Here is a 24,809-nt window from a genome sequence, read left to right as displayed (position 1 = left end):
TGTACTGAAGGGTGTGCAACTGACTTTAAAGGAGCACTCACAAACTTTTGCTTTGCTTAAACGTGTGTATATAGTGTAATACGTATGTATTAATATACTCATCTACCTCCGCCTTCTCCGGTATCCAGCACCGTTATGCTCATCGTATATACTCATCTACCTCCGCCTTCTCCGGTATCCAGCGCCGTTATGCTCATTGTCTCAGTGATGTCACCGCACTTCAGACTCTCCCTCTATGCTTGAGCCGGAAGTCTCTTTTACAATGTAAGCTTGTGGAGCATCCCTCTGATGTTCGTTGACCTAAATTGTAAGAGTCACTTCTGGGTCACACAGAGCGCAGCATGACCCAGAAATTCTGAAGAGCGGTCACATCACTGAGACGAGGAGCAAAACGGCGCTGGATACCGGAGAAGACGCCGATAAGTGAGTATATTAACACATATTACACTACATACACATGTGTAGGCAAACAAAAGTTCATGGAAATGTTTCTTTAATGCCTTACCTCTGCTGCGTTTGTACATCCATCACCAAGGAAATGTAGCCCTCAATGAGGGAAAAGGAGAAGAAGCGGATATGACCAGATTCCTCACTGCCCACCACCAAATCTTTTACTCTGTAACACAAATGGTAAGTGACATGATTAAAGAGATTACACAAGCATACAAAAAGTATACTTCTGATCCAGTACTCTCTAGTGCTCATAGCAAATCTAATGATACACTGCAAGTTAGAAATATAATCCTGATCAATACTAGGTGCACTTTCAGGGACAATCATTTACATCACTGGAAATTTATTACAATTGACAAACCTTTAACTGCTTAAAAATTATTAGACACAGGTCACGACTGGTAGAGCTACAAAATGTATAAACCCATTTAGAAAAGTTTGTTTGTGGGGAATATACACTTATAATCATATATGACTAGATGTATAAAAGGTGGACCATAAACATCAGTTAAATATCAGATATAAAACTTGTAATTTCAGCAGTATTGGTTGACCATCTAATGTGTATGACTGTAAGCACTCTCCCCAATGGCAGATGTCAGAGGAAAGGTGCACAACACTATCTGCATATGCCAAAAGCTAAGGAACCACATAGCGGATAGTCACACATGGCTTCCAAGCTGGTTGGAGACCCCTGATCTAGGTGGAAAATCATATCTCTTTAGCATATGTCTTTTCCTTCCAATATCTAGTGTTGCTCAAAATAGGGCATCTGCCTTTCAGATATGAAAGGGGATGTCCATTCCTAGAAAAAATTTAAAAAGTGGGCCTATAGTGGTGCTAAAATTAAGAAAAAAAAATTCGTACTCGTCTGCAGTTTCAGGCCCACTTTTAAAATATTTTTCTTAGTTGATAACTCATTAATATGAGAAGGTTGTAGTCCCAACTGTTCTGTATTCTATTTCTATCTTAGTCTGAAGGAAATAGTGGAATGTGTGGATAAACACCAAGAAGTGTTCTACGGTCCATCCGCAAGTTGTGCTCATTACACCTAAAACCTCAATGTTTCATAAAATAATTGCCATTATTGTCATTAAACGCCTTCTGCTGCCTTTTGGAAAACAGGCTTATATTTCAGGGTTTTTATTTCTTTATTAGACAATTTACTCATTACAGTTCTCGCTGTCATTTTCATTTTTGTAGCTGCTTTAGTTTAACTTGGCAGGTTGCCAATCCCTTTAGAAGTTAATTTTTGTGAACATCTAAGCAGTTTTAAAGCAGAAAAAGAAAACTGCAAATCATATTTCTACATGGGAAGTAGGAATGGGATTGCGAAAGAAAAAAATTACGTAATGTAATTTTATTGTTCATTTGGAGTAATAAGATTGTAATCCTGATCAAACTATACAGCAAAGACTTTTCACTGGTATCCAACAATGGATCTCATACATTTATGAAACAAAGAACATTTACCTACAAGTATGCACAAGATATTTTATCACACAACATCTGTCAGTACACCACACTGATCATAGCGGAGAGTGGCTGCTTACAAGCCAAATATGTATCCTTCATTAAAAGCCTGGTTCTCAGCGTCCCTGAAAACTGCTGATTTTGCAAGAGGAAACGGCTGTCGGGGAAAAAGTATTACATGACAGTTATTCAAAGAAGTCTGCTTGGGTGACAAAGGGAGGTCTTGAGGCAGGGACCCATTCATTATTACGACCATATACCTTTATAGGACATATGTACAAGTATTGTCTTTGAGGCCACTCTTGCAGGTATGGAGGCACAGGAGTATTATTTGAAGCCAGTGAATCAGTTCTGCATAGAACACGTATTGTTCTCCTTATACTAGCATATGCCTCTAGTGGCTACTTTATGGCCTCTTACAGTCCAAAAAATTGCTGAAAGGACTATCGGACTACTACAACTGTAATTTTTGTATCTTTCCAAAGAGAATTAGGCTTTGTATGTTTGTGGTGTTCACTGTCATACTGTTACATTTGTTGCCAATTTACTTATATGGCCAGGAAAAAGTATGCAGTTAACAACAAATTCTGAATGAAAACAGAGGAGCAAGAGAAACTGACTACAAACTAAAATGTGTCTATACAAGTGCACAGAGCATGGGAAACCAACAAAGAGTATTGGAACTGCCAACACAGGAAAAAAAATATGATGTCATAGGCATCACTGAAACTTGGTGGGATGATACACATGATTGGAATACAAACCTTGAAGGCTACAACTTAATTATAAAAATCAGGCTTAACAAGAGGGGTGGAGGTGTTGCATTGAATGTTTGGGAATCGTATATCTCCACAGAGATCCAAGCTTCAGAGAATGGTAGCTCTGTAGAAACTGTTTGGGTAAAAATACAAGGAAAGAAGACCAGAAAGGACACTATTGTATGTGTTTACTATAGGCCACCTGGGCAGAGGGAAGATATGAATGAACTCTTTTTACTTCAGATGTCTTTGCTCTAAAAAAAAGTACGACATAGTGATCATTGGAGATGTTAACTATCCAGATATTTGTTGGAAATCTCTCTCAGGCAGAAGTAATGGGTCCAGAAAATTCTTATCTTCTCTCGCTGACAACTTTATCTTTCAAAAGGTAGAAGACAGAACAAGAAGATCTGCCATCTTGGACCCAATTCTTACCAATAAGGAGGAAATGGTTGAGGAAGTAAAGGTGGCTGGGAATTTATGAGGCAGCGATCATGCTATCCTCGAGTTTTGGATTACAAGAGGAAGAAGACCTGCGAGGACTAAATGAAATTCTCACTGCACAATCAGTAACAATCCAGAAAAGAAGGAAGAATTGGAAGCATTTAAAGAGATGAGGATGGATGAACACAGAACCTAAACACTTGCTAAAAAGGAAAAAAAGAAATGTTTATCAAATGGAATGAGGGGGGCATATTTAAAGCGCACCTGACAGCAGGATTGTGCTTAGTGAACCACATACACTGCCAGGTGGGCGACATTATACTGAGTAAAATGATACCTTTGTTGATTAAATCTGTCCTGTGGTTCTTGTGTAATCTTTACTTTCGATTTGGAGATAATGAGGCATCGTGCTTTGGGGCAGGGCTGTAATTGGTGCTCTGCTTACGTATTCATATTTCTGACTTCTGACAGGTCACTGTGCCTTCAGTGACCTGCCTACTATTTTAAATACTGCCTATGCAATTTGTGTGCCACACATGAAATTTACATGCACCAAAATGGCCCATGCAGACCGACCATGAGCAGTAGCATCTTTCGGTTGCCAAGAAATGCTACTGCACAAGCGCGGGCGGCGGGGACCATATTGCTGCAGGCAAATTTCTTTTTCCTCCATCATAATGGCGCCGCTAGCGATAGATGCTACAGCGCACGCGCCGGCGCCATTTTGCTGGAGTAAAAAGAATTTACCTGCAGCAATATGGCGCCGCGCATGCACAGTAGCATCTCTCGGAAACTGAGAGGGCGCCATATTGCTGAAGGCAAATTTATTTTTCGCCGAGCAAAATGGCACCCCCGCCTGCGCAGTAGCATCTATCGCTTGCAGATAGATGCTACTGCGCAAACACCGCTAGCGGCGCCATTTTGCTGGAGGAAAAAGTAATTTGCCTGCAGCAATATAGCCCCCGCCGCCCACGCTTGTGCAGTAGCATTTCTCGATTGCCAAGAGATGCTAGTGCGCATGCGCGGCACGTGGCGCCATATTGCTGCAGGTAAATTCATTTTCCTCCAGTAAAATTGCGCCCAGGTGTGCGCAGTAGCATCTCTTGGCAACAGAGAGATGCTACTGCGCATGCAGGGGCCATTTTGGTTCAGGCAAATTTCATGTGTGGCACACAAATTACGCAGGCAGTATTTAAAATAGTAGGCAGGTCACTGAAAGCACAATGACCTGTCAGAAGGCAGAGATAGGAATACATAAGCAGAGCACCAGTTACAGCCCCTCCCCAAAGGCCGCCTTAAGCACGAGCATATCATTATGTCAGAAATGAAAATAAAGATTATAAAAGAACCACAGGACGGATATCATCAAAGGTATCATTTTACTCAGTGTAATGTCGCCAACCTGGCAGTGTATGTAGTTTACTAAGCACAATCCTGATGACAGGTGCGCTTTAAAGAAGAATATATTGCTGTCTACAGGGAATGCAGGGCAAGCATTAGAAGAGCTAAAGCAAGTAATGAAGCGAGGCTTGGAAGGAAGACCCAAAGAAATAAAAAAGGATTTTGGGGTTATGTCAACAGCAAAAAGAAAAGTCAAAGATGTTATAGGATTTTTACAGAATGAAAACGGTGAAGTGGTCAAAAGTGATCTTGAGAAGGCCGAACGTTTAAATTCCTATCTTGCATCTGTGTTCTCTAAGAAACCAAATGTAAGATCAACTGATCTTCACTGTCCTATCAAAGGAATAAAAGAATCCACACTATCTATAAACAGAGAAATGGTGAGAGAACACTAAGCTAATTTAAATTAATTTAAATCTCCTGGTCCAGATAAATTACATCCTAGGGTACTGAAAGCGATAGCAGAGGAAATTGCAGAACCACTAGCCAGAATCTTTGAAAAATCCTGAAGAACAGGAGAAGTTGCAAGAGATTGGAGAAGGGAAATGTCCCCATCTTCAAAAAAGGAAAGAAGATGGAGCCAGGAAATTACAAGCCAGTGAGCCTTACTTCTATACCAGGAAAGATCTTTGAACAAATGATTAAACAGCATGTATGTAAGTACTTGGATAAGAATACAGTAATTAACCAGAGCCAGCATGGGTTTGTAGCAAACAAGTCATGCCAGACTAATCTAATTTCCTTCTGACTGGGTGGATCAGGGAAATACATATAAGATATAGTCTATCTCGACTTCAGCAAAGCATTTGATAAAGGATTTCATACTATCCTTATTGAAAAAATGACCAAGTATGCTATTGACAAGGCTACGGTTAGGTGGATTCATAATTGGCTCAGCGATTGTTCTCAAGGAGTGGTAATAAATGGTTGCACTTCCAATTGGAAGTGTGTTTCAAGTGGGGTACCACAAGGCTCTGTCCTGGCCCCAGTATTGTTCAACATTTTTATAAATGATAGGTCTTAAAGCAGGTATATGAATAGATACAATAGGGTAATCTAATAGGTAGCGGATAGAGAGGATGTCTGTGTGACTTCACAAAAATAGTGATGGTGGGTAATACCATCAGTAATGTGAGGGTACACAACATAATGTGATTACAAAAAATCACTCCGGCCGGAAGCGCTGCCGCTGGATCGCAATATAAAAAATCCTTAAGCCCACCTGTTTGTGGGTAAGTGGAGTAAAGGACCATGTCTTCTTCTTCGTTTGCCACGCCCCTGCTTGCTTTGCGATCCAGCGACAGCGCTTCCAGCCGGAGAGCGCTGCCATTGAACACCTTCGCAAGCCGCAAGGAGGGTCACATTGCCTACTCCCGCAGCACATACCGTCTGGTCATGCAGCATATTGCCTGCTCAACCAGGACCCTGGTACTGGCTCAGTGCCTCACTGGAAGCCACAGGATCTTTACCTAAGTAAGTACCTCACTCACATTATTACAATAACTATCTATGAAGCACATTACTTTATAAGATCTGCTGGCTGTGAATCTTCTTTGTGAGGTCTGTGACCTGTTCTGGGCACGCTGAATATGTTTACTATTTTTTTGTATTCACATAATGTTGTGTACCCTATTTTTGTGAAGTCACCCACACGTCCTCTCTATCACCTATCTATTAGATTACCCTATTGTATCTATTCATACACTTGCTTTAAGACCCACCCTTTATTCACCTTTAATAGTCATTTTTGCCATATTCCAATCCTTTTTCAGACAGGCATACACACAAGACCTGCCAAACTACCAGCAGCTTTAACCACCAACTGTTTGTGAACGCCAGTGTGTTCAATCTTCATTTTAATAAATGATCTAGATAAGGGAACTGAAGGTATACTAATCAAATTTGCAGACTATGCCAAGCTAGAATAGCTAACACTAGAGAAGACAGAGAAAGGATTTAGAAGGATCTAGATAAGCTTGAACTTTGGGCAGCAACTTATAGAATGGTATTTAAAGCCACCTGCAAGCAGGATTGTGCTTAGTAAACTACATACACAGTCAGGTGTGCGCTGTTACACTGATTAATATGATGATGAAATCCATCCAGTGATTCTTTTATAATCTTTATTTTCAGGTCTGCCATAATGATATGCATGTGCTCTGGTGCTCTGCTTATGTATTCATGTATTCCTATCTCTGCCTTTAAACAGGTCACTGTGACCAGCCTACTGTTTTAAATATTGCCTGTGTAATTTCTGCTCAAAAGTGAAAATTTACATCCCCAATATGGCCGACGCGGCCTGCGCATGCGCAGTAGCATCTTTTGGTTGTCAAGATGCTACTGCGCACGCACCATTTGTCTTCACGAAAAAGAAATTGGGTGCAGCAATATGGCGCCGCGTATGCAGAGTAGCATCTCTCGGTGGTTGAGAAATGCTACTGCGCAAGCGCGGGTGGCGGGGGCCATAAAGCTGCAGGCAAATCTCTTTTTCCTCTAGCAAAATGGCATCTGCGTGTGCGCAGTAGCTAAGCACAGCTAGCGGCACCATGTTGCTGGAGGGAAAAGAAATTTGCCTGCAGCAATATGGCCGCCGCTGCCCGCGTAGTAGTATTTGTCGGTTGCCGAGAGATGATACTGCGCATGCGTGGCGCCATATTGCTGCACCCAAATTCTTTTTCCAAAAGCAAAAGGACGCCCGCAAGTGGGCAGCAGCATCTATTGGTAATTGAGAGATGCTACTGCGCATGCGCTGGCGGCCATTTTGGGAATGTAAATTTCAATGTGACACAGAAATTACAAAGTCCGTATATAAAATAGTAGGCTGGTCACTGAAAGCACAGTGACCAGTCACAAGACACAGACAGGAATACATGAATATATAAGAAGAGCACCAGAGCACATGCATGTCATTATGGCAGAACTGAAAATAAAGATTATAACAGAATCACTGGACGGATTTCATCATCAAAGGTATCATTTTACTCAGTATAACGGCACCCAACTGACAGTGTATGTGGTTTACTAAGCATAATCCTGCTGACAGGTGTGCTTTAACAGCAAAAATACAAGATTCTACATCTGGGAAAGAAAAACAAAAATTACATCAACAGAATTGGAGGAATAGAACTAAGCAACAGCATGTGTGAAAAAGACTTAGGTATACTAATAAATCACAGACTGCACATGAGTCAAGGTGTGATACAGCAGCAAAAAAAAGGCAAACAGTTCTGGGATGTATTAAGAAAATCATAGTCTAGATCACGTGAAGTAATTACCCCCCTCTATTCCTCCTTGGTCAGACCTCTACTGGAATACTGTGTCCAGTTCTGGGCACCACGTTTTAAAAAAGACATAAAAAAAAGGAGCAAGTTCAGAGAAGAGCTACCAGGATGGTGAGTGGACTGCAAACTATATCCTACGAGGAACAGTTAAAGGATCTAGTAATGTTTAGCTTGCAAAAAAGAAGACTAAGAGGAGACCTAATAGCCGTGTACAAATCTCTGAAGGGATATAACAGTGTAGAAAGATAATCTTTATTCTTATTTGCACATAGAAACGCGAGAAGCAATGTAATGAAACTAAAAGGGAGAACATACAGATTAGATATTAGAAAAAGCTTTTTGATAGTGAGGGTGATCAATGAGTGGAACAGGCTGCCACAAGAGGTGGTGAGTTCTTCTTCAATGGAAGTATTCAAACAGAAGCTGGACAGAGATCTGTCTGAGATGGTTTAGTGAATACTGCATTGAGCGGGAGGTTGGACATGACGACCCTGGAGGTCCCCTCCAACTCTAACATTCTATGATTCTATGACTTGTATTAAAAAAATGTAAAAAAAAATATGGACGCTCCATTGGGACAAGGCTAGAGCAAAAAATCAGTGAATATTAAACAATGAAGAACAGGGGTTAATACCAACAACCAACATTTCCAGGTACATACCCATTGGAGTAAAACATAACATCCATTAGGAGTGTAGTCACACTTGGAAGGGTATAGGGATCCAGGCTGGTAACACAGAACATATTGCTTGGACTGGAAAGTGGGTGGATAACTGGCCTCTGAACTAATGGATGAAACAGTACAGAATTGATAAAGTTAGGACAAAATATATAACACAAAATATGTTATCTCTGTATAGCTGGTATAAGATTATACTTCAACAAAATAATGTGTGTCACTTATAAAAGTACTGTATTGTATTTTATCATGTAGGGGATAAGCCATATAATGCCAATTTGTTGCCAGAGAAATGCACTTATCTAATAGAAATTGCTATATCTGACCACTGTATCCACAATACAGCAACAACAGTTATTACTCATGCTCTGCTCATGCATTATATCAAGCATATTTTGATTGCAGGAACTAAGCATGTACAACTCCAATTGCAAAAAAGTTGGGACGCAATATAAAAAGTAAAGAAAACAAGATGACCAATGATTTGGAAATCTCTTATAGCCATATTTTATTCACAACAGAACATAGAAAACAAATTATAATTTGAAAGTTATACATTTTTCCATTTCATTTGAAAAAAATAATAACTCATTTAAAAATTGACTAGAGCAACGCATCTTAAAAAAAGATGGGACATGGTTAACAAAAGGCTAAAAAAGTAATTTTAGAAGTGTATTAATAAGCGGAAACGGCCATTGTTTACTCACATTGTGCAAGCTATCATCGTGCCTGCATGTTTTAGAGGATTCTAATAAAGAAGAATTTTTTTTTATTTCATATACTGAGTACAGCTTAATCTTTTTCACAAATTAAAAAGTAAGTAATACAAATGAAAAACAGATGGAAGGGTAAATTTTCACATGACTGTTTTAAAAACAGCATGTTAGAGAGGCAGAGTCTCACAGAAGCAAAGGTGGTCAGAGGTTCACCAATTTGTGAAAAAATTGCACCAAAAAAGTATGGAACAATTTCAGAAAATGTTCCTCAACATAAAATGAAGATGAATCAAAATATGAAATTCTTTATGGGAACCATGGACAACGAATCCTGTAATGTCTCAAAACGAAAGTGACCATTCAGCTTGTTATCAGTGTATAATTAAAAAGCCTCTATTTCTGATGGTATGAGACTGCATTAGTGCCTAAAGCATGGGCAGCTTACATATCTTGAAAGGTACTATCACTACTGAGCAAAATCAAGGTTTTAGAACAACATATGCTCCCATCCAGACAATGTCTATTTCAGGGAAGAACTTGCAAATTTCAGCAAAACAATGCTAAACCATACTGCATCTATCACAACAGCATGGCTTGCAGAAGAAGAATTCGGGTGTAGAACTGGCTGTCTGTAATCCAGACCTTCACCAATAGGAAAAATTTGGTGCATTTTGAAACAAAAAATCCAGCAAAAGAAACCTAGGACTGTTGAGTTGCTAGAATCCTACATTAAACAAGAATGAGACAACATTCCTTTCATAAAACTCCAATAATTGGTCTCCTCAATTCCCAGGCGTTTATAGACTGTTGTAAAAAGAAGATGTATACAATAGTGGGCAGGGCCCTGTCCAACTTTTTTGAGGTGTATTGGTGCCATAAGATTCTAAATAAGTTAATTTTTTCAAATAAAACGGAAAAATGTCTAACTTTTATCTTCTTATATGTGTTCTAAGTTCTGTTTTGAATCGAATAAGATTTCTAAATCATTGCTTTCTTGTTTTCTTTACATTTTACACAGCATCCATTTTTTTTGGAATTGGGGTTGCACATGTATAGATTTTACATTGGCTGCTTTATGCAGGTCAGAGAGCACAAACTAATCTTCTACAGCCATTATATATGTCACTTCTGTAGAAATTCTGCATTTTTTTTTTAGAAATGTTTCCATGACCTTTTGTTTTTGCATGGTTCATACCAAGCTTGGGTTTCACAAATCCATTTGTTACTCCAAGATTATCAGCAGCTACAGTTTCTCCATTCACCACCTGCAAAATGGTAAATTCTGCAGCCAGTGTGTGCATCACAAAAGGCAGATCCCTCTCGCGTACCTGAAAGAAAAAATAAATGAACTGTCAGCTTTTTATTATTCACAGGATGGCAATTCACTTTCCTACAATTCACAAAAGTTAATTTTCTACAATCCTACAACATTAAGCCAGTAACAAAGTCAAGTGAATAAAATTATCCTAATACACATGTTTAGGGGAGCCTCTGACAAGTCAAAATGCTCATGTCAACCCATAACCACAGCTGAAAGCAACAACAATGGGTAAGTGTGCAGTAAGGTGGACCATAGAGCAACAGAAGAACACAAGCAAGAAGAAACACAGCTCCAGGAAAATTCAGAGAAGATTCAAGATTTAATCACCCAGTGTTACAGCAATATTTCAGTCATTTTGAAGCTATGAAGAAGCAGAAAATTGCTGGAACGTAGAGTTATTAAAAATAAATTCTTTAGTAATTTTTCCTGGAATGCCATTTCTTCTTGATTGTATTATTGTACTGATTAAGAGTTGTTGGGTCTGACATCCTGAAGGTTTGTATACACACTGCTCTCAGATGGGGTAGCAAAATCATGGGTTACAGATTCCTTTCAAGGTATTGACTTGGCCTCAAAATGCCCCAGATCTCTATTTGATAGAGCATCTATGGGATTTGCTGGAAAAAAAATAATCAGATCCATGGAGATCCCACCTTTCAACTTATGAAACGTTAAGATTACAGACGCCTTTATGTTTTTTTTATGCATTGTATAAATGTTATATAAAACATTTTTGCCATTGATTTTAGGTAAAAAAATGTAATGTTTTGTTTGGCAGCTTGCATGTATTGCAATATATTGCTCTACTCTCAATTACAACAGTCGGTTTAATGTCGGGTCAAATCTCCAGCCCCTCTTTATAACAATTATGGAAGGTCAAATCTGTTGAAGTTGATGCTTTTTTATTTTAATAAGATTTAAAGAAGCACTCTCATCAAAGTTTTTATCCTCTTAATATATTGCAATCGTCCTATTATATCGCACTGTATTCTTACAATTGCTCATTTTGCCTTTCTACCCAGCTAATTCTTCTCTTTTCTCTGCTCTATGTAGAAACAGGAAGTCTCTTTTCCCTGCATGAATCATTCCCCTCTTCAACTCCTGACCCAGTGCTTCCTCCTCCCCCCTGCCAGTGACTTTTGCAGTGACCCATAACTCATACAGGGAAAATAGAATTCCTGTTTCAACATACAAATTAGAAGTATTCAGCTAGTCAGTTTGTCATAGACCTAGTGGAAAACAGAATAATTAACTGGGTAGAAAAGCAAAATGAGCAATTGTCAGTACACAGTGCCATATAATACAATGACTGCAATATATTAAGAGGATAAAAACTTTGATGGGAGGGGTGCTTCTTTAAGAGTGAACAATAACTTAGGAGAAGAAATAAAGAGATTGGAGACTAACCCAGTTAGAAGAGGATGTCAGAATTGAGACTGTATGGAATGGAGCATCTTGCAGTGTATTTTATTCTAATGAATGTCTTTCCGTCTTGTGCTATAAATGTATGGCGCTAGCTTGAGAACCTAATCTGCGTCCAGGTGTGAAAAAGTTGCATGTTCCCCAAAGTGATGCGATTAAAAACTATTCAAAGTCCTACAAAAAAAACCCCGTCAACATGTTGATAGAAAAAAGTTATGAATTTTGGAACAAGATGACGAAGAAACTAAGAAAAAAATATCTGTATCCTTAATGCCAAAACAGTCTATGTTCCTAAGGAGTTAAAACCATTTGGAAAAAAATGTTTTATATCACATACAGATATTACATATATATACACATATATAGGAGAAATACTAAATACACTTTCTTTGAATGTTATGGTTTAAGAAGATTAAAAGGTCTTCTTTTCCTTAGAAGACCTTAAAAATTAGGTTAAAACAACCTCAATGGAACAGAAAAACAAATGACAATTACAGTGTTATTATTTAACAAAAACTAGACCAAAATTTAGAAGTAATGTATCAAAAATTAGGTATTCCCTTACTGCTTTCATAGGAGTTAAGAAATTAAATAACAATCATGTGCTGCTAATCAAATACCATTGATTAATTGTTCCTCAGTAAGTGTGACCACTTCTATAAAACCAGACATTTTGGGTAATTTGCTGGTCTGCAGCATTCAGGCATGTATTAACATAATATTACGTAGGAACGGCATCAGCACTAATCTTAGAAAAGCAATTCTTGCTGCCCATCATCCTGGGAAGGGTTAGAAGGCAATTTGGAAACAATTTGATGTCCATCATTATAGTGGTAGAAACTTTATTCACAAGCAGAAAACATTCAAAACAATGTTCCCAAGAGTGGACATCCCAAAAAAGTCACCCCAAGGTCGGAACATGCAATGCTCAGTGAAACTGAAAAAAAAACTGAGGGGTTAAAGTATGGCTTGTTTGGATGGGTTGCTTGTAGAAAGCCTCTCTTTTTTTCTAAAAAGATCATGAGAGAATGGCTAAAGTTTCTAAACAAACCACAAGACTTCCAAAATAATGTCCTTTGGACAGATGAGGTAAAGACGGAGATCTTTGGCCATAATGCCCAGAACCACATTTGGCAAAAACCAAATACAGACGACAATCAGCACAAACAGCTGTCAAGCACAGTAGTGAAGAGGTGATGATTTAGGCTGGTTTTGCAGTCACAGGACTTGGGCACCTTGCAGTCACTGACTTAACCATGAACTCGTCTGTATACTAAAGCACTCTAGAGTCCAATGTGAGGCCATCCATGCAAAAGCTAAGGTTTGAGTGAAACTGGGTCATGCAACAAGACAATGACCACTAGCATACCAGCAAACCTACAACAAAGGGACCAACAAAAAAAAATCAAGGTGTTGCAGCAATAGCCCAGTAAAAATCCAGACCTCAACCCATTTGAAATGCTGTGGTGAGACTGTAATAGAGCTGTGCATAACCAAATACCAACAAACCTCAATGAACACAAGTAAAGCTGTCAAAAATAATGGTCCAAAATTCCTCCAGAACGATGTGAGAGACTGATAAAATCATGCAGAAAACTATTACTTCAACTTATTGCAGCTAAAGGTGGTTCTAGAAGATATTGATTCAATAAGTGCACTTGGTTTTTCAAATACTGCTACGTTCACACTTAGTTTTTGTTAATTAAATAATGACAGTGTCATGTTTCATATGTTGTTGCTCATCTGAGGATTGCATTTCTTAATTTCATAAGTTCAAAAGGACTAAGGCTGTGTGCCCACTATGCGGTTTTTAAGCGTTTCCGAAGCGGCAATTCCGCTGCAGAAACGCTTAAAAAACGCTTGGTAGAGGGTCTGCCATGTCCCCCAATGATAATCCGCATGTGCTGTGCACATGCTGCGGAAATTTCCGCTGCGGATTATCCGCAGCACTACCAATTATTTTGCGTAAATGCAGCGTTTTTGCCGCCATTGACTTGCATTGAATCGCTTAATATCCGCATGACTACATGTGCATATGCGGATATTAAGGGATTCAATGTGCGGATTGTACCCGGGCCTGGAGAAGACGAGACTCTCCTCCAGACCCGGGTACCATAGTACCTGTTAAAAAAAAAAAAAAAATTTAAATAAAAAAATACATTATACTTACCTTCTGATGGCCCCCGGTCTTTTCTCCGCTGCATCCGGTCTCTTCTATGGCTCGCAATAGTCTAAAAGGACCTGCCATGATGTCATTTAGTCATGTGACGGGTCACGCGACCGCTGACGTCGGAGGTAGCGTGGCCTGTCACATGACTAAATGACGTCATGGCAGGTCCTTTCAGACCACCGCGAGACACCAGGAAGACAGGACGCAGCGGAGAAAAGACAGGGGGCCATCAGAAGGTGAGTATAATGTTTTTTTATTATTATTTTTTACTATTTTTAATCTTTTTTTCAACTATTAACTTGGTCACACTATATAAATCCAAGACGGTTGCATGGATTTATATAATGTGACCAAGTTGTCAAGCACTTTCCAAGTGATGCTAAAATTGCTTGGAAAGCGCTTGTCAACCCACATGCGGAAATGCAAGTGAAGAACGCTTCACATCCGCTTGTCCCTGGCAGGAAAAACGCATGTACAATCCGTATGTACAATCCACATGTACAATAAGCATGTACAATCCGCATGTACAATCCGCATGTACAATCCGCATGTGTTTTTTTCTGCCAGGGAGATGCAGAAACGCTCAGGAAAAATCCAGAGCATTTCTGCATCGTGGGCACATAGCCTAAAACAGAATTCAAAGAAGGTGTGCTTAGTTTTTTTCATATGTGGGTAAATATATCCAATACAACTATAGGAAAAAAAAAAAAAAGACTTGCACCACACATCCAAAACTAAAGGTAAAGATTTAGAATGGTGCTCTAAATACCCCCTACCACTCAATTTTTGTTTATACTGACACTGCATAATAAGAATATTTCACAAATGACATTTACTGAATAAGTACTACTACGTATCCTGTATGAAAAGATAAATGATACAGATTGAAAGTCTTCAGTTGTGGATAGCTTTTAATGGCAAACTGAAAAGCTTTTGAGACTACTTTGACTATGATCACATTTGCGTTTTGACATTCCATTAGTCTATTACGTTTTTAGGAACATACATATAAAATAAAGGTAAAAAAAATGCATCAGATGCATAACAGATGCAAATGAAAGCAGAGGGACCCAATTGTTTACGATAAGATCCATCTGGGTTCTGTTATGCATCAGTTTCCTGGTACAGAAGAAAAAGTCATGACTAGTGTTGAGCATTCCAATACTGAAATATCGGGTATCGGCCGATATTCGCGGTATCGGAATTCCGATACTTTTACAATATCGAATACCGGAATCTGAAGTTCCCATAATGCCTGCGCTCTGCAGTGTCTCTGAAGGATGACAAGCTGGATGGCAGCGCTCAGCTGCGATTCAGCCTGTCATCAGAATGCCATCCCAGCGTGGGAGAATTCTCCTGATCGTTTAAAAGCCGGCGGGCGGTAAAAAGCCGCCGGCTTTTAAACAATCACACAGCCCCATACTGCTTCCCCGCAGCCTCCCACCCCGATCCTCCGCTCCCCTCGCCACCTCCCATCCCGATCGTAAGTTAGGACCGGGCGGGGAGCGCAGCACCAAGGAGCGGGGAGCGAAGGACCCGGGCGGGGAAGCCGGCAGTGAAAAGACTTCACCGCCGGCTTTCCCATTCTGTGCTGCGCTTTCCCGCCGGTTATTTCAAATGAACAGCTGAGGTATCAGGTGATGCTGATCAGCTGTTCATTTGAAGTAGCCGCGGTGCCCTCAGAGGGTTTACGTGAGTTCATGCTTGACTGCATTGCATGAACTCACATGAACTTTCCCACGGCCGCACAGGTCAGCCTCACCTCCCAGACGATCAGCCCGTCATGATTGGTGTGTGTGGGTGTCTGTGCGTGTGTCTGCGAGTGTGTGCGGGGTGTCTGTGCGATGTCTGCGAGTGTGTGCGGTGTCTGTGCGATGTCTGTGGGTGTGTGCGGTGTCTGTGCGATGTCTGCGGGTGTGTGCGGATGTGTGCGTGCAGGCAGACATAGGCCGATGTGACACTACTACTCCCATCGGCCTATGTCTGTCCCCCGTCCACTCGTGCCAGCAGGATCAGCTCGATGGGAGCAGTAGTTCCCATCAGCCTGATCCTGTTATTTAAATTGCCCTACTGTTTCCCCAATAAATTTTAAATACATGTCATTGGTGGCCAGTGGTTACCTACAATAAATTAGTTCATACATTACCTGTCCCCGCCAATCGCCACCTAAAATAAAAAACTACACCTAATTCCCCGAAGCCATCGATCTCCTGTAATAAAATATAAAATAATAAACCACAACCTTATCCTTACCCCTCCGTAGTAGTCCACGTGTGTCCCACGATGATCTCCAGTTTAGAGCAGCCACATAGAATGTGACCGCTCTGAACCGCTGCCGCCGCTAGAATGATGGGGCCGTAAAGCAGCCCCGTCATTGCATAAGCGGGTTCGCCGGAGTTCAGGCAGCGCTGCTCCGGTTAGCTCCTTTACGGCCCTGCTGTACCGTGAGAAATTCCCACGGTACAGCAGTGCCGTAAAGGAGGTCTCCGGAGCTGCGCTGCCTGAATGCACTCCGGTGACCTCAGTCAGGGGCTTCCGCTGCCGGGAGCGGACGTGTTCCCGGCAGTGTGAGCTTACAGCAGCCATGCACAGCTGTCACCATCTCCAGATGTGACAGCTGTGCATGGGAGATCAGCGCTGGAACGTGGACAGGTAACTATTTTTTTGTAGTAAACTAAGAATTAAATAAAATTGTGCGTTTTATTTCAAATAAATTATTTTTTTCTGGGTGTAGTGTGTTTTTTCTTTTTAACACTTTGTAGGTTAGTAATGGGGGTGTCTTATAGACGCCCATCATTACTAACCTGGGCTTCATGGCAGCTGGCGCTGACATGAACCCCAACCCTATTACCCCCTGCCACCGCACCAGGGCATCGTGGAAGAGCGAGGCAAAGTGCCAGAGTTGGCGCATCCTATGGATGCGCCATTTCTGGGGTGGCTGATGACTGGTGTTTCTAGCCTGGGAGGGGGCCAATATTCATGGCACCCTTCCTGGGCTATTAATATCAGCCCCCAGCTGTCTGCCTAGCCTTTGCTAGCTATTAAATAGGGGGTACCCCACATCATTTTTTTGGGGGGGGTCCCCCATTTTAATAGCTAGTAAAGGCTAGGTATTCAGCTGGGGGCTGATATTAGTAGTCTGGGAAGCTCCGTGGGTATTACCCACTTCCCAGGCTTCAAACATCTGCCCCAGCCGTCTGCTTAACCTCCGCTAGAGCCTAAAATTATGGGGGATCCCACGCCAATTTTTTTTTAAATAAATCCTTTATTTTAACACTAAATGACATTTGAGGAGTTAATAAAGATGCAGTCCCTAAATTATTATTTATTTTTTAATTAATTTTTCCCAAAAATTTTGACGTGGGCTTTGCCATATTTTTGTATGCCAGCCAGGTACAGCATCCAGCTTCTATGAACGCGCCATTTTCCGGGGTGGCTGCGGACTGCAATTTGCACCGGGGGGGGGGGGGGGCAGAAAGCTTGGGCCTCCCTGCGCTGCAGATTCCATCCCCCAGCTGCCTAGTTGTACCTGGCTGGACACACAAATAGGGAGAAGCCCCACGTATTTTTTTTTTTAATTATTTCATGAAATTCATTAAATAATAAAGAAAAAAAGGGCTTCCCTATATTGTTGTGTCCGGCCAGGTACAAATAGGCAGCTGGTGGTTGGGCGCAGCCCGTTCCTGCCTGCTGTACCTGGCTGGACACAAATATAGTGCGAAGTCCCACGTCAATTTTTTTTTAATTATTTCAGGAAATTCATGAAACAATTAAAAAAAAATTGATGTGGGGCTTCGCCCTATATTTGCGTCCAGCCAGGTACAGCAGGCAGGAACGGGCTGCCCCCAACCACCAGCTGCCTATTTGTACCTGGCCGGACACAACAATATAGGGAAGCCCTTTTTTAAAAAAATTATTTCATGAAATAATTAAAAAAAAATTGACGTGGGGCTTCGCACTATATTTGTGTCCAGCCAGGTACAGCAGGCAGGAACGGGCTGCCCCCAACCACCAGCTGCCTATTTGTACCTGGTTGGACACAACAATATAGGGAAGCCCTTTTTTTCTTAATTATTTCATGAATTTCAAGAAATAATTTAAAAAAAAAATACGTGGGGCTTCGCCCTATTTTTGTGTCCAGCCAGGTACAGCTAGGCAGCTGGGGTCTGGAATCCGCAGCGTAGGGAGGCCCAAGCTTTCTGGGCCCCACCCACTGCAAATGGCAGTCCACAGCCACCCCGGAAAATGGCGCGTTCATAGAAGCGCCATCTTCTGGCGCTGTACCCAACTCATCCAGGGCCCTGATGCGGTGGCTCACTGGGTAATAAAGGGGTTAGGGCCAGCTTGGCATTATCAGCTGGCCCTAAGCCCAAAATTCATGGGGTCACGCCAATATTAGACATGACCACCATGAATTTCTAGTAAAGTATTTAAAAAAAACACAACACCCAGAAAAAAGTCCTTTAATTGAAATAAACACACAATTCTTTATTGTTCTAAATTAAACTCTACTTACCATCACGCCCATTCCAGCTGAAGCCAACAATCTCCTGCAATAAAAGAAAAATAATAAAGCAACCTCATCCTTACCTTTCCATGGTTCCCACGACAGCTTCAGCTCTGCTACATCGAGATGACAGGCTGGACCGCAGCAGAACGCTGCCATCCAGCCTGTCATCCCGCAGACACTGAGAAGCGCAGGCTTGCTTGCGCTCCTCAGTGTCTCTCTGTGACGGCATAAAGATGAGCCGAGGTCATGTCCAATGAACTCGGCTCACCTCATGCACGTCCCTGACAGCGTGGGAAAATTCTCCTGCACTCAGCGCTTCAGCGTGAGAATTTTCCCACGCTGTCAGTGACGTGAATGAGGTGAGGTCATGTCCAATGAACTCAGCTCACCTCATGCACGTCACTGACAGCGTGGGAAAATTCTCACGCTGAAGCGCTGAGTGCAGGAGAATTCTCCCACGCTGTCAGTGACGTGCATGAGGTGAGCTGAGTTCATTGGACATGAACTCGGCTCATCTGGATGCCGTCACAGAGAGACACTGAGGAGCGCAAGCATGCCTGCGCTTCTCAGTGTCTGCGGGATGACAGGCTGGATGGCAGCGTTCTGCTGCGGTCCAGCCTGTCATCTCGATGTAGCAGAACTGAAGCTGTCCTGGGAACCATGGAAAGGTAAGGATGAGGTTGCTTTATTATTTTTCTTTTATTGCAGGAGATCGTTGGCTTCAGCTGGAATGGGCGTGATGGTAAGTAGAGTTTAATTTAGAACAATAAAGAATTGTGTGTTTATTTCAATTAAAGGACTTTATTCTGGGTGTTTGTGTTTTTTTTTTTAACTTTGACTATGGGGTTAGTAATGGGGGTGTCTTATAGACGCCTCTCCATTACTAACCTGGGCTTGATGTCAGCTGGCATTATAAGCTGACATCAACCCCAACCCTATTACCCCACTGCCACCGCTACAGGGCAGTGGGAAGAGCGAGGCTAAGTGCCAGAATTGGCGCATCCTATGGATGCGCCATTTCTGGAGCGGCTGACGGCTGGTGTTTCTAGCCTGGGAGGGGGGCAATATTCATGGCACCCTTCCTGGGCTATTAATATCAGCCCCCAGCTGTCTGCCTAGCCTTTGCTAGCTATTAAATTAGGGGGGACCCCACGTAATTTTTTTGAGGGGGTCCCCCATTTTAATAGCTAGTAAAGGCTAGGTATTCAGCTGGGGGCTCATATTAGTAGCCTGGGAAGCTCCGTGGGTATTACCCCCTTCCCAGGCTTCAAACATCTGCCCCAGCCGTCTGCTTAACCTCCGCTAGAGCCTAAAATTAAGGGGAACCCCACGCCAATTTTTTTTTAAATAAATCCTTTATTTTAACACTAAATGACAAGTACAGTAATCAACACTGTCACTGTACTTCATATATATATGACTGACATGTTTCTATCTATCTAATCTATGTATGATTCTCTATTCCTTCTATTCTAAATTGTCGGGTACAGATGCTAAATTGCCGGCCGGCTTTTTTAAAGAGACGGTGCATGAAAACACTATTATATTTTTAAATAAATCCTTTACACTAAATGACAAGTACAGTAACCAACACTATCACTGTACTTCATATATATGTGACTGACATGTTTCTATCTATCTAATCTATGTGTGATACTCTACTCTTTCTGTTGTAAATTGTCGGGTACCGGTGTATGCCGCTGATGAATTGCCGGCTTTTCGCGTAATACATTCTACATTATTCTTAGTTGTTTTACTTCATGTAGAATTAACCTACAAGGAAAGAAAGGGTTTATTTTCATTCCAATATTTGTGTCCCATTGACTTGCATTGGTTTCCGGTATCGGAATCGGCGATATCCGATACTTTTTGGGTATCAGTCCGATCCAATCCGATACAATATTTCCTGATATCGGAAGGTATCGCTCAACACTAGTCATGACTGATGCCCTTTTGCTTTCCTTGTAAAAACCGACATATAATGGAAATCAGGTGGACCCCAGAACCCCAGAAGGATCAATAGCAATCAATGGGGTCCCATTGCTTCAGTTTGCATAACTTATACAACAGATCTGTTTTTGACATTAATTCAGACTGTCCCAAAAAAGGGACCGGATAAAATGGAACGTCGAACACAAATTTGAACATAGTCCAGGTGTCTAAACCCAAATTTTCCAACTTTTACATGGATGTTTACATTGGAAAGGTGATTGATTAACCAATAAAAGAGGTTGTCCATTGAAAACAAGTTATCATCTATTAGGATAGGTGATAACTTGATCGGTTGGGTCCTATAGCTGGGACCGGCACCAATCAGCAGAACATGAGATTTTTATGCATCTTAGAAAGGAGCTGCAATACACATTGCTTGACTGCAGCCCTATTTATTTCCTATAGGGCTGCTGAGCGCTAAGCTTAGCATTTTCTGGCAGCCTCACAGACAATTAATGGAACGGCGGTTGATTTTCCGACTTGCTGCTTCATTTTGTAACAGGGATAAACGTTCCCAGATCTGCCGATAGGCATTTGTCCCAGTGGGGGAACAACCAAAGATCAGTAAGCCATCACCGATCCTGCATATACTTTATAAAGGGGTTGTCAAGAGAAAAGAAGCTTGTAAATTTGATTATATGTGTTAAAACTATAGTCATCTATGGCACCATTCCTCTATTCTGGATCCCATTTTTCACCTTCTCAAAATGGTGTGGGTATGTTCAGGAGGTGCCAACTCTCAACCAATTTATCATTAATGGCTTGAGGATCCGGCATCAATTAAAAAAAAAACCCCGAATAGCCCCTTTAATTTATAAAAACAAAAAAGAAAAAAGAAAATTAAAAGCATTCAAAAGTCTTACCAATATAAAGTCTGTTTGATAGGTGGATAACATAAACACGGAGATGTTCTGGTCTGCAAGTGGTGCTATGACCGACTTGGCTATTTTGGTCACTCCAATTGGCTGGGAGCTGGAGGAGCTTCCACCTCCCGAGACGACATTAAGGGCTAACCATGTTGCATCTGCTACACTTAAATGTTCTGAAGATGGGAGTTCTGTGAAGAAAGATAAAAGAGAAACTCTGTTAAAAATGTATACAGCTTAGAATATGCATTTATTGCTCTTTATTTAAAATTGGTAAAAAGAGACCAATAGATCCTTTCTGGTAGTTAGTACAATTCAAATCAATAGGACATGACTTGGACTTCTCGTGAAAAATAAAACAGAGAACACACCCCAAAAAAATCCTGCCTGCAGTATGGCATGTGGGTAGTTATACCAGGTGCATTGACTAAGCTTTATGTCTTCTACACTTGACCAGTCAAAAATTGAAGAGATCAGCAGGAAATTAACCCTTAAGTCCTGTTCAGGTTTTATACAAGACGGCCCACTTGAGTAACATGCAGAAAATTCGGCCAAAAATTTTTGCAGATTAGTCTATGGACTTTATCATTCACATTGGGGTTCAGTTATCTTTTGAAGGGATTGTGCACTAATCACATATCCTGAAGAGAAGAAGTGCTCACACTAAGACCAGTTTCACACTTCCAAAATTCACAGTCCAAGTACAGAAAATAATGTCTGATGTCCGGGCGGCCCAGAGGTCTTTTGATTCGATCTCAAAAGCCAGTCATATAAAAAGCTGTTGAGTTCAGTTCAGGAGATCTGGTCTGGACTTGGACCATGAATGTCGGACGTGTGAAGCCGGCCTAAATAATACATTGCATGGTCATTTTTTTCTGCTCATTAAATGTGAATTGTCTCCAAAACCTCTTAAATGGGACTTATTACAAAACTGTAAAAGAAAAACTTTCACAAATTAGTGTCTGACATACTGATTTCAAAGTTGTATCACTTATGCATGGCAACGGTAGAGTACGAACAACCAAGGTATTTATTAGATGTGGGCTCATACCATTGATTGTTCATTGAAATAATGTGATCAGTCATAAGGGGGAATTTGTCAATGGTGAAAGAGCAAGGTGAAACCAACAGATCATGAATACGCTGGACTCCTAATTCACAGCACATATACTGTAGATAACAAATTAAATGTTTTAGAAGAACTACACCAAAAACACAAATGATATACCACTGAAACCACGTGTCTAAGACTACTTCATGGCACCCTTAGAGAGTGCAGAGTAATACACATTAGACTAAGGTTAGCCAAACCTGCCAATATCGATAAGTTCAGCCAACACTCTAGTGTATGAGGTGAAGTTCAACTTGTCTGGTTGACCGCTCTCACAAAGATACGTCCAATTTCGAACTGCTGATCGCTTTGTTCTCCCAGAGATAAGCTGCTGATCGATGTGTCAGTTGATGTCTTTCTCAGAGAACACAGGAGAGCTCAGCCAAGGATGCGCTCCTGTGTATGGGAGAGTCGACCAAGATGGTTGTCGGCTGAACGATCGACTGACAGCAAATCTAATGTGGATGTCAAGCTTCAATGTCCTCCAATATCTATTTAAGGATCAGAAAATTTTTGGGCTCAAGAACTATACAATTTTTTTTGTCTCGATATTCTAGATTGCAATACTTTATGTTTACATCAATCAGCAAAACTGAATAAGGCCTTTTTTGTAAGACATGTTCTTTTTATGTTTAGAAGCTATGCAAACATTTAATAAAAACTCAGATTGTAGACTTCGAAAAATTCTTCTTACATTTCCAGTTATATTGACTTTTTCTGTATCCTTAATTATGAGAAGCTCTACAGAAAACAATATTTTTCTAAGTACTGTATGTCCAATAAAATAAATGTTCCTCCAAAACATGTAATTTAAAAAATATACATATTGACCTTTAAGCACAAAGCTTTTCAGTACACTCATCTCAGTAAATGGTGTACACCATAACCCACTTGTTGTTCTCTTTCCAGAGCAAATGATCTAGTTGCTAGGCGGATATGTTCACTTTCAGTCCGGGTTTGGGAGTCAGCACTGACATCTGAGTGCAGTGGGTTCACAACAGAGAGGACTAATTCAATCGGAGGGAAATTTGTTATCTGTCCTCTACCTTTACAGAATAGAATAGAATATAATATATAATATATACACACACACACATACATACACAAAAACATCATATATGCATACATATACATACATTATCAGGGCCAGCTTCAGGTTTTTGTGGGCCTCGGATGAAAGAGTCTCAAGGGGCTCCTTTTAACACATACCACAATTCATGATACATAGATACTGCAGAGGAATATAGATATAGGTCAGTGCCAAAGATTTCACTTACTACTTACATGAGTGATATTGTAAATTCTACAATAGCACAGAAACTCGTGAATCCTAGCAGCGCACAGTGCGTGCCCTGGGGGGAGTCAATAGTTTTCATTTTAGACCGGACAGTATAGTCCTCCATACAGTATTATGGTCATCACATAGTCCTCCATACAGTATCGCGAGCCCCATATAATGCTCTACACAGAATAATGGACCTGATATAATGCTCCATACACAATAATGGGTCCCATATAATGCTCCATACAATATAATGGGCCCCATATATTGCTTCATTCAGAATAAGGGACTCCATATAATTCTCCATACAGAATAATGGAACCAATATAATGCGCCTCAAATATTGCTTCATACAAAATAATGAGCCCCATACAATGCGCCTCATATATTGCTCCATACAGAATAATAGACCCCATATAATGCTCCATACAGAATAATATACTCCATATAATGCTCCATACAGAATAATGACCCCATATAATGCTCCAAATAGTATAATGAGCCTCATATAATGCTCCATACAGAATAATAGACCCCATATAATGCTCTATACAGTATACTTGTAGATTGTGAGCCCTCGCGGGCAGGGTCCTCTCTCTCCTCCTGTACCAGTCACCGTCATGTTTTTATTTAAGTTTATTGTAATTGGTTTTGCTATGTATACCCCTTTTTCACATGTAAAGTGCCATGGAATAAATGGCGCTATAAAAAAAAAAAAAGTGCCTCCTATATTGCTCCATACAAAATAACGGACCACATATAATGCACCATACAGAATAACGGACCCCATATAATGCTCCATACAGTATAACGGACCCCATATATTGCGCAATACAGTATAATGGACCCCATATATAGCTGAATACAGTATAATGGACCCTATATATAGCTCCATACAGTATGGGCCCACAGTGTGCAGGGGTCCCCGTT

General features: G+C 40.8%; 1 protein-coding gene across 2 annotated transcripts in view; it reads right to left on the bottom strand.

Annotated features, from left to right (window-relative positions):
- The window catches only part of CASTOR2 (cytosolic arginine sensor for mTORC1 subunit 2), a 196,375-nt gene that overhangs the window by 23,317 nt on the left and 148,249 nt on the right, over nucleotides 1-24,809 (bottom strand). Inside the window, exons 3-6 of one of the 2 annotated variants that reach the window (XM_073665154.1) lie at nucleotides 21,484-21,677; nucleotides 10,377-10,533; nucleotides 8,472-8,595; nucleotides 506-616 (exon numbers count right to left, since the gene is read on the bottom strand). In XM_073665154.1, coding sequence (XP_073521255.1) covers nucleotides 506-616; nucleotides 8,472-8,595; nucleotides 10,377-10,533; nucleotides 21,484-21,677 — 586 coding nt within the window. The remainder of the gene's footprint in view (nucleotides 1-505; nucleotides 617-8,471; nucleotides 8,596-10,376; nucleotides 10,534-21,483; nucleotides 21,678-24,809) is intronic. The other variant, XM_073665155.1, reaches the window with a different exon arrangement.

The sequence above is a fragment of the Phyllobates terribilis genome, unplaced genomic scaffold, assembly GCF_046119375.1.
Source record: "Phyllobates terribilis strain yellow unplaced genomic scaffold, ASM4611937v1 Scaffold_2__4_contigs__length_985480577, whole genome shotgun sequence".
Taxonomy (NCBI): domain Eukaryota; kingdom Metazoa; phylum Chordata; class Amphibia; order Anura; family Dendrobatidae; genus Phyllobates; species Phyllobates terribilis.
Note: the sequence above shows the minus strand (reverse complement) of the source record. Positions and strands in the feature narration are given on the sequence as shown.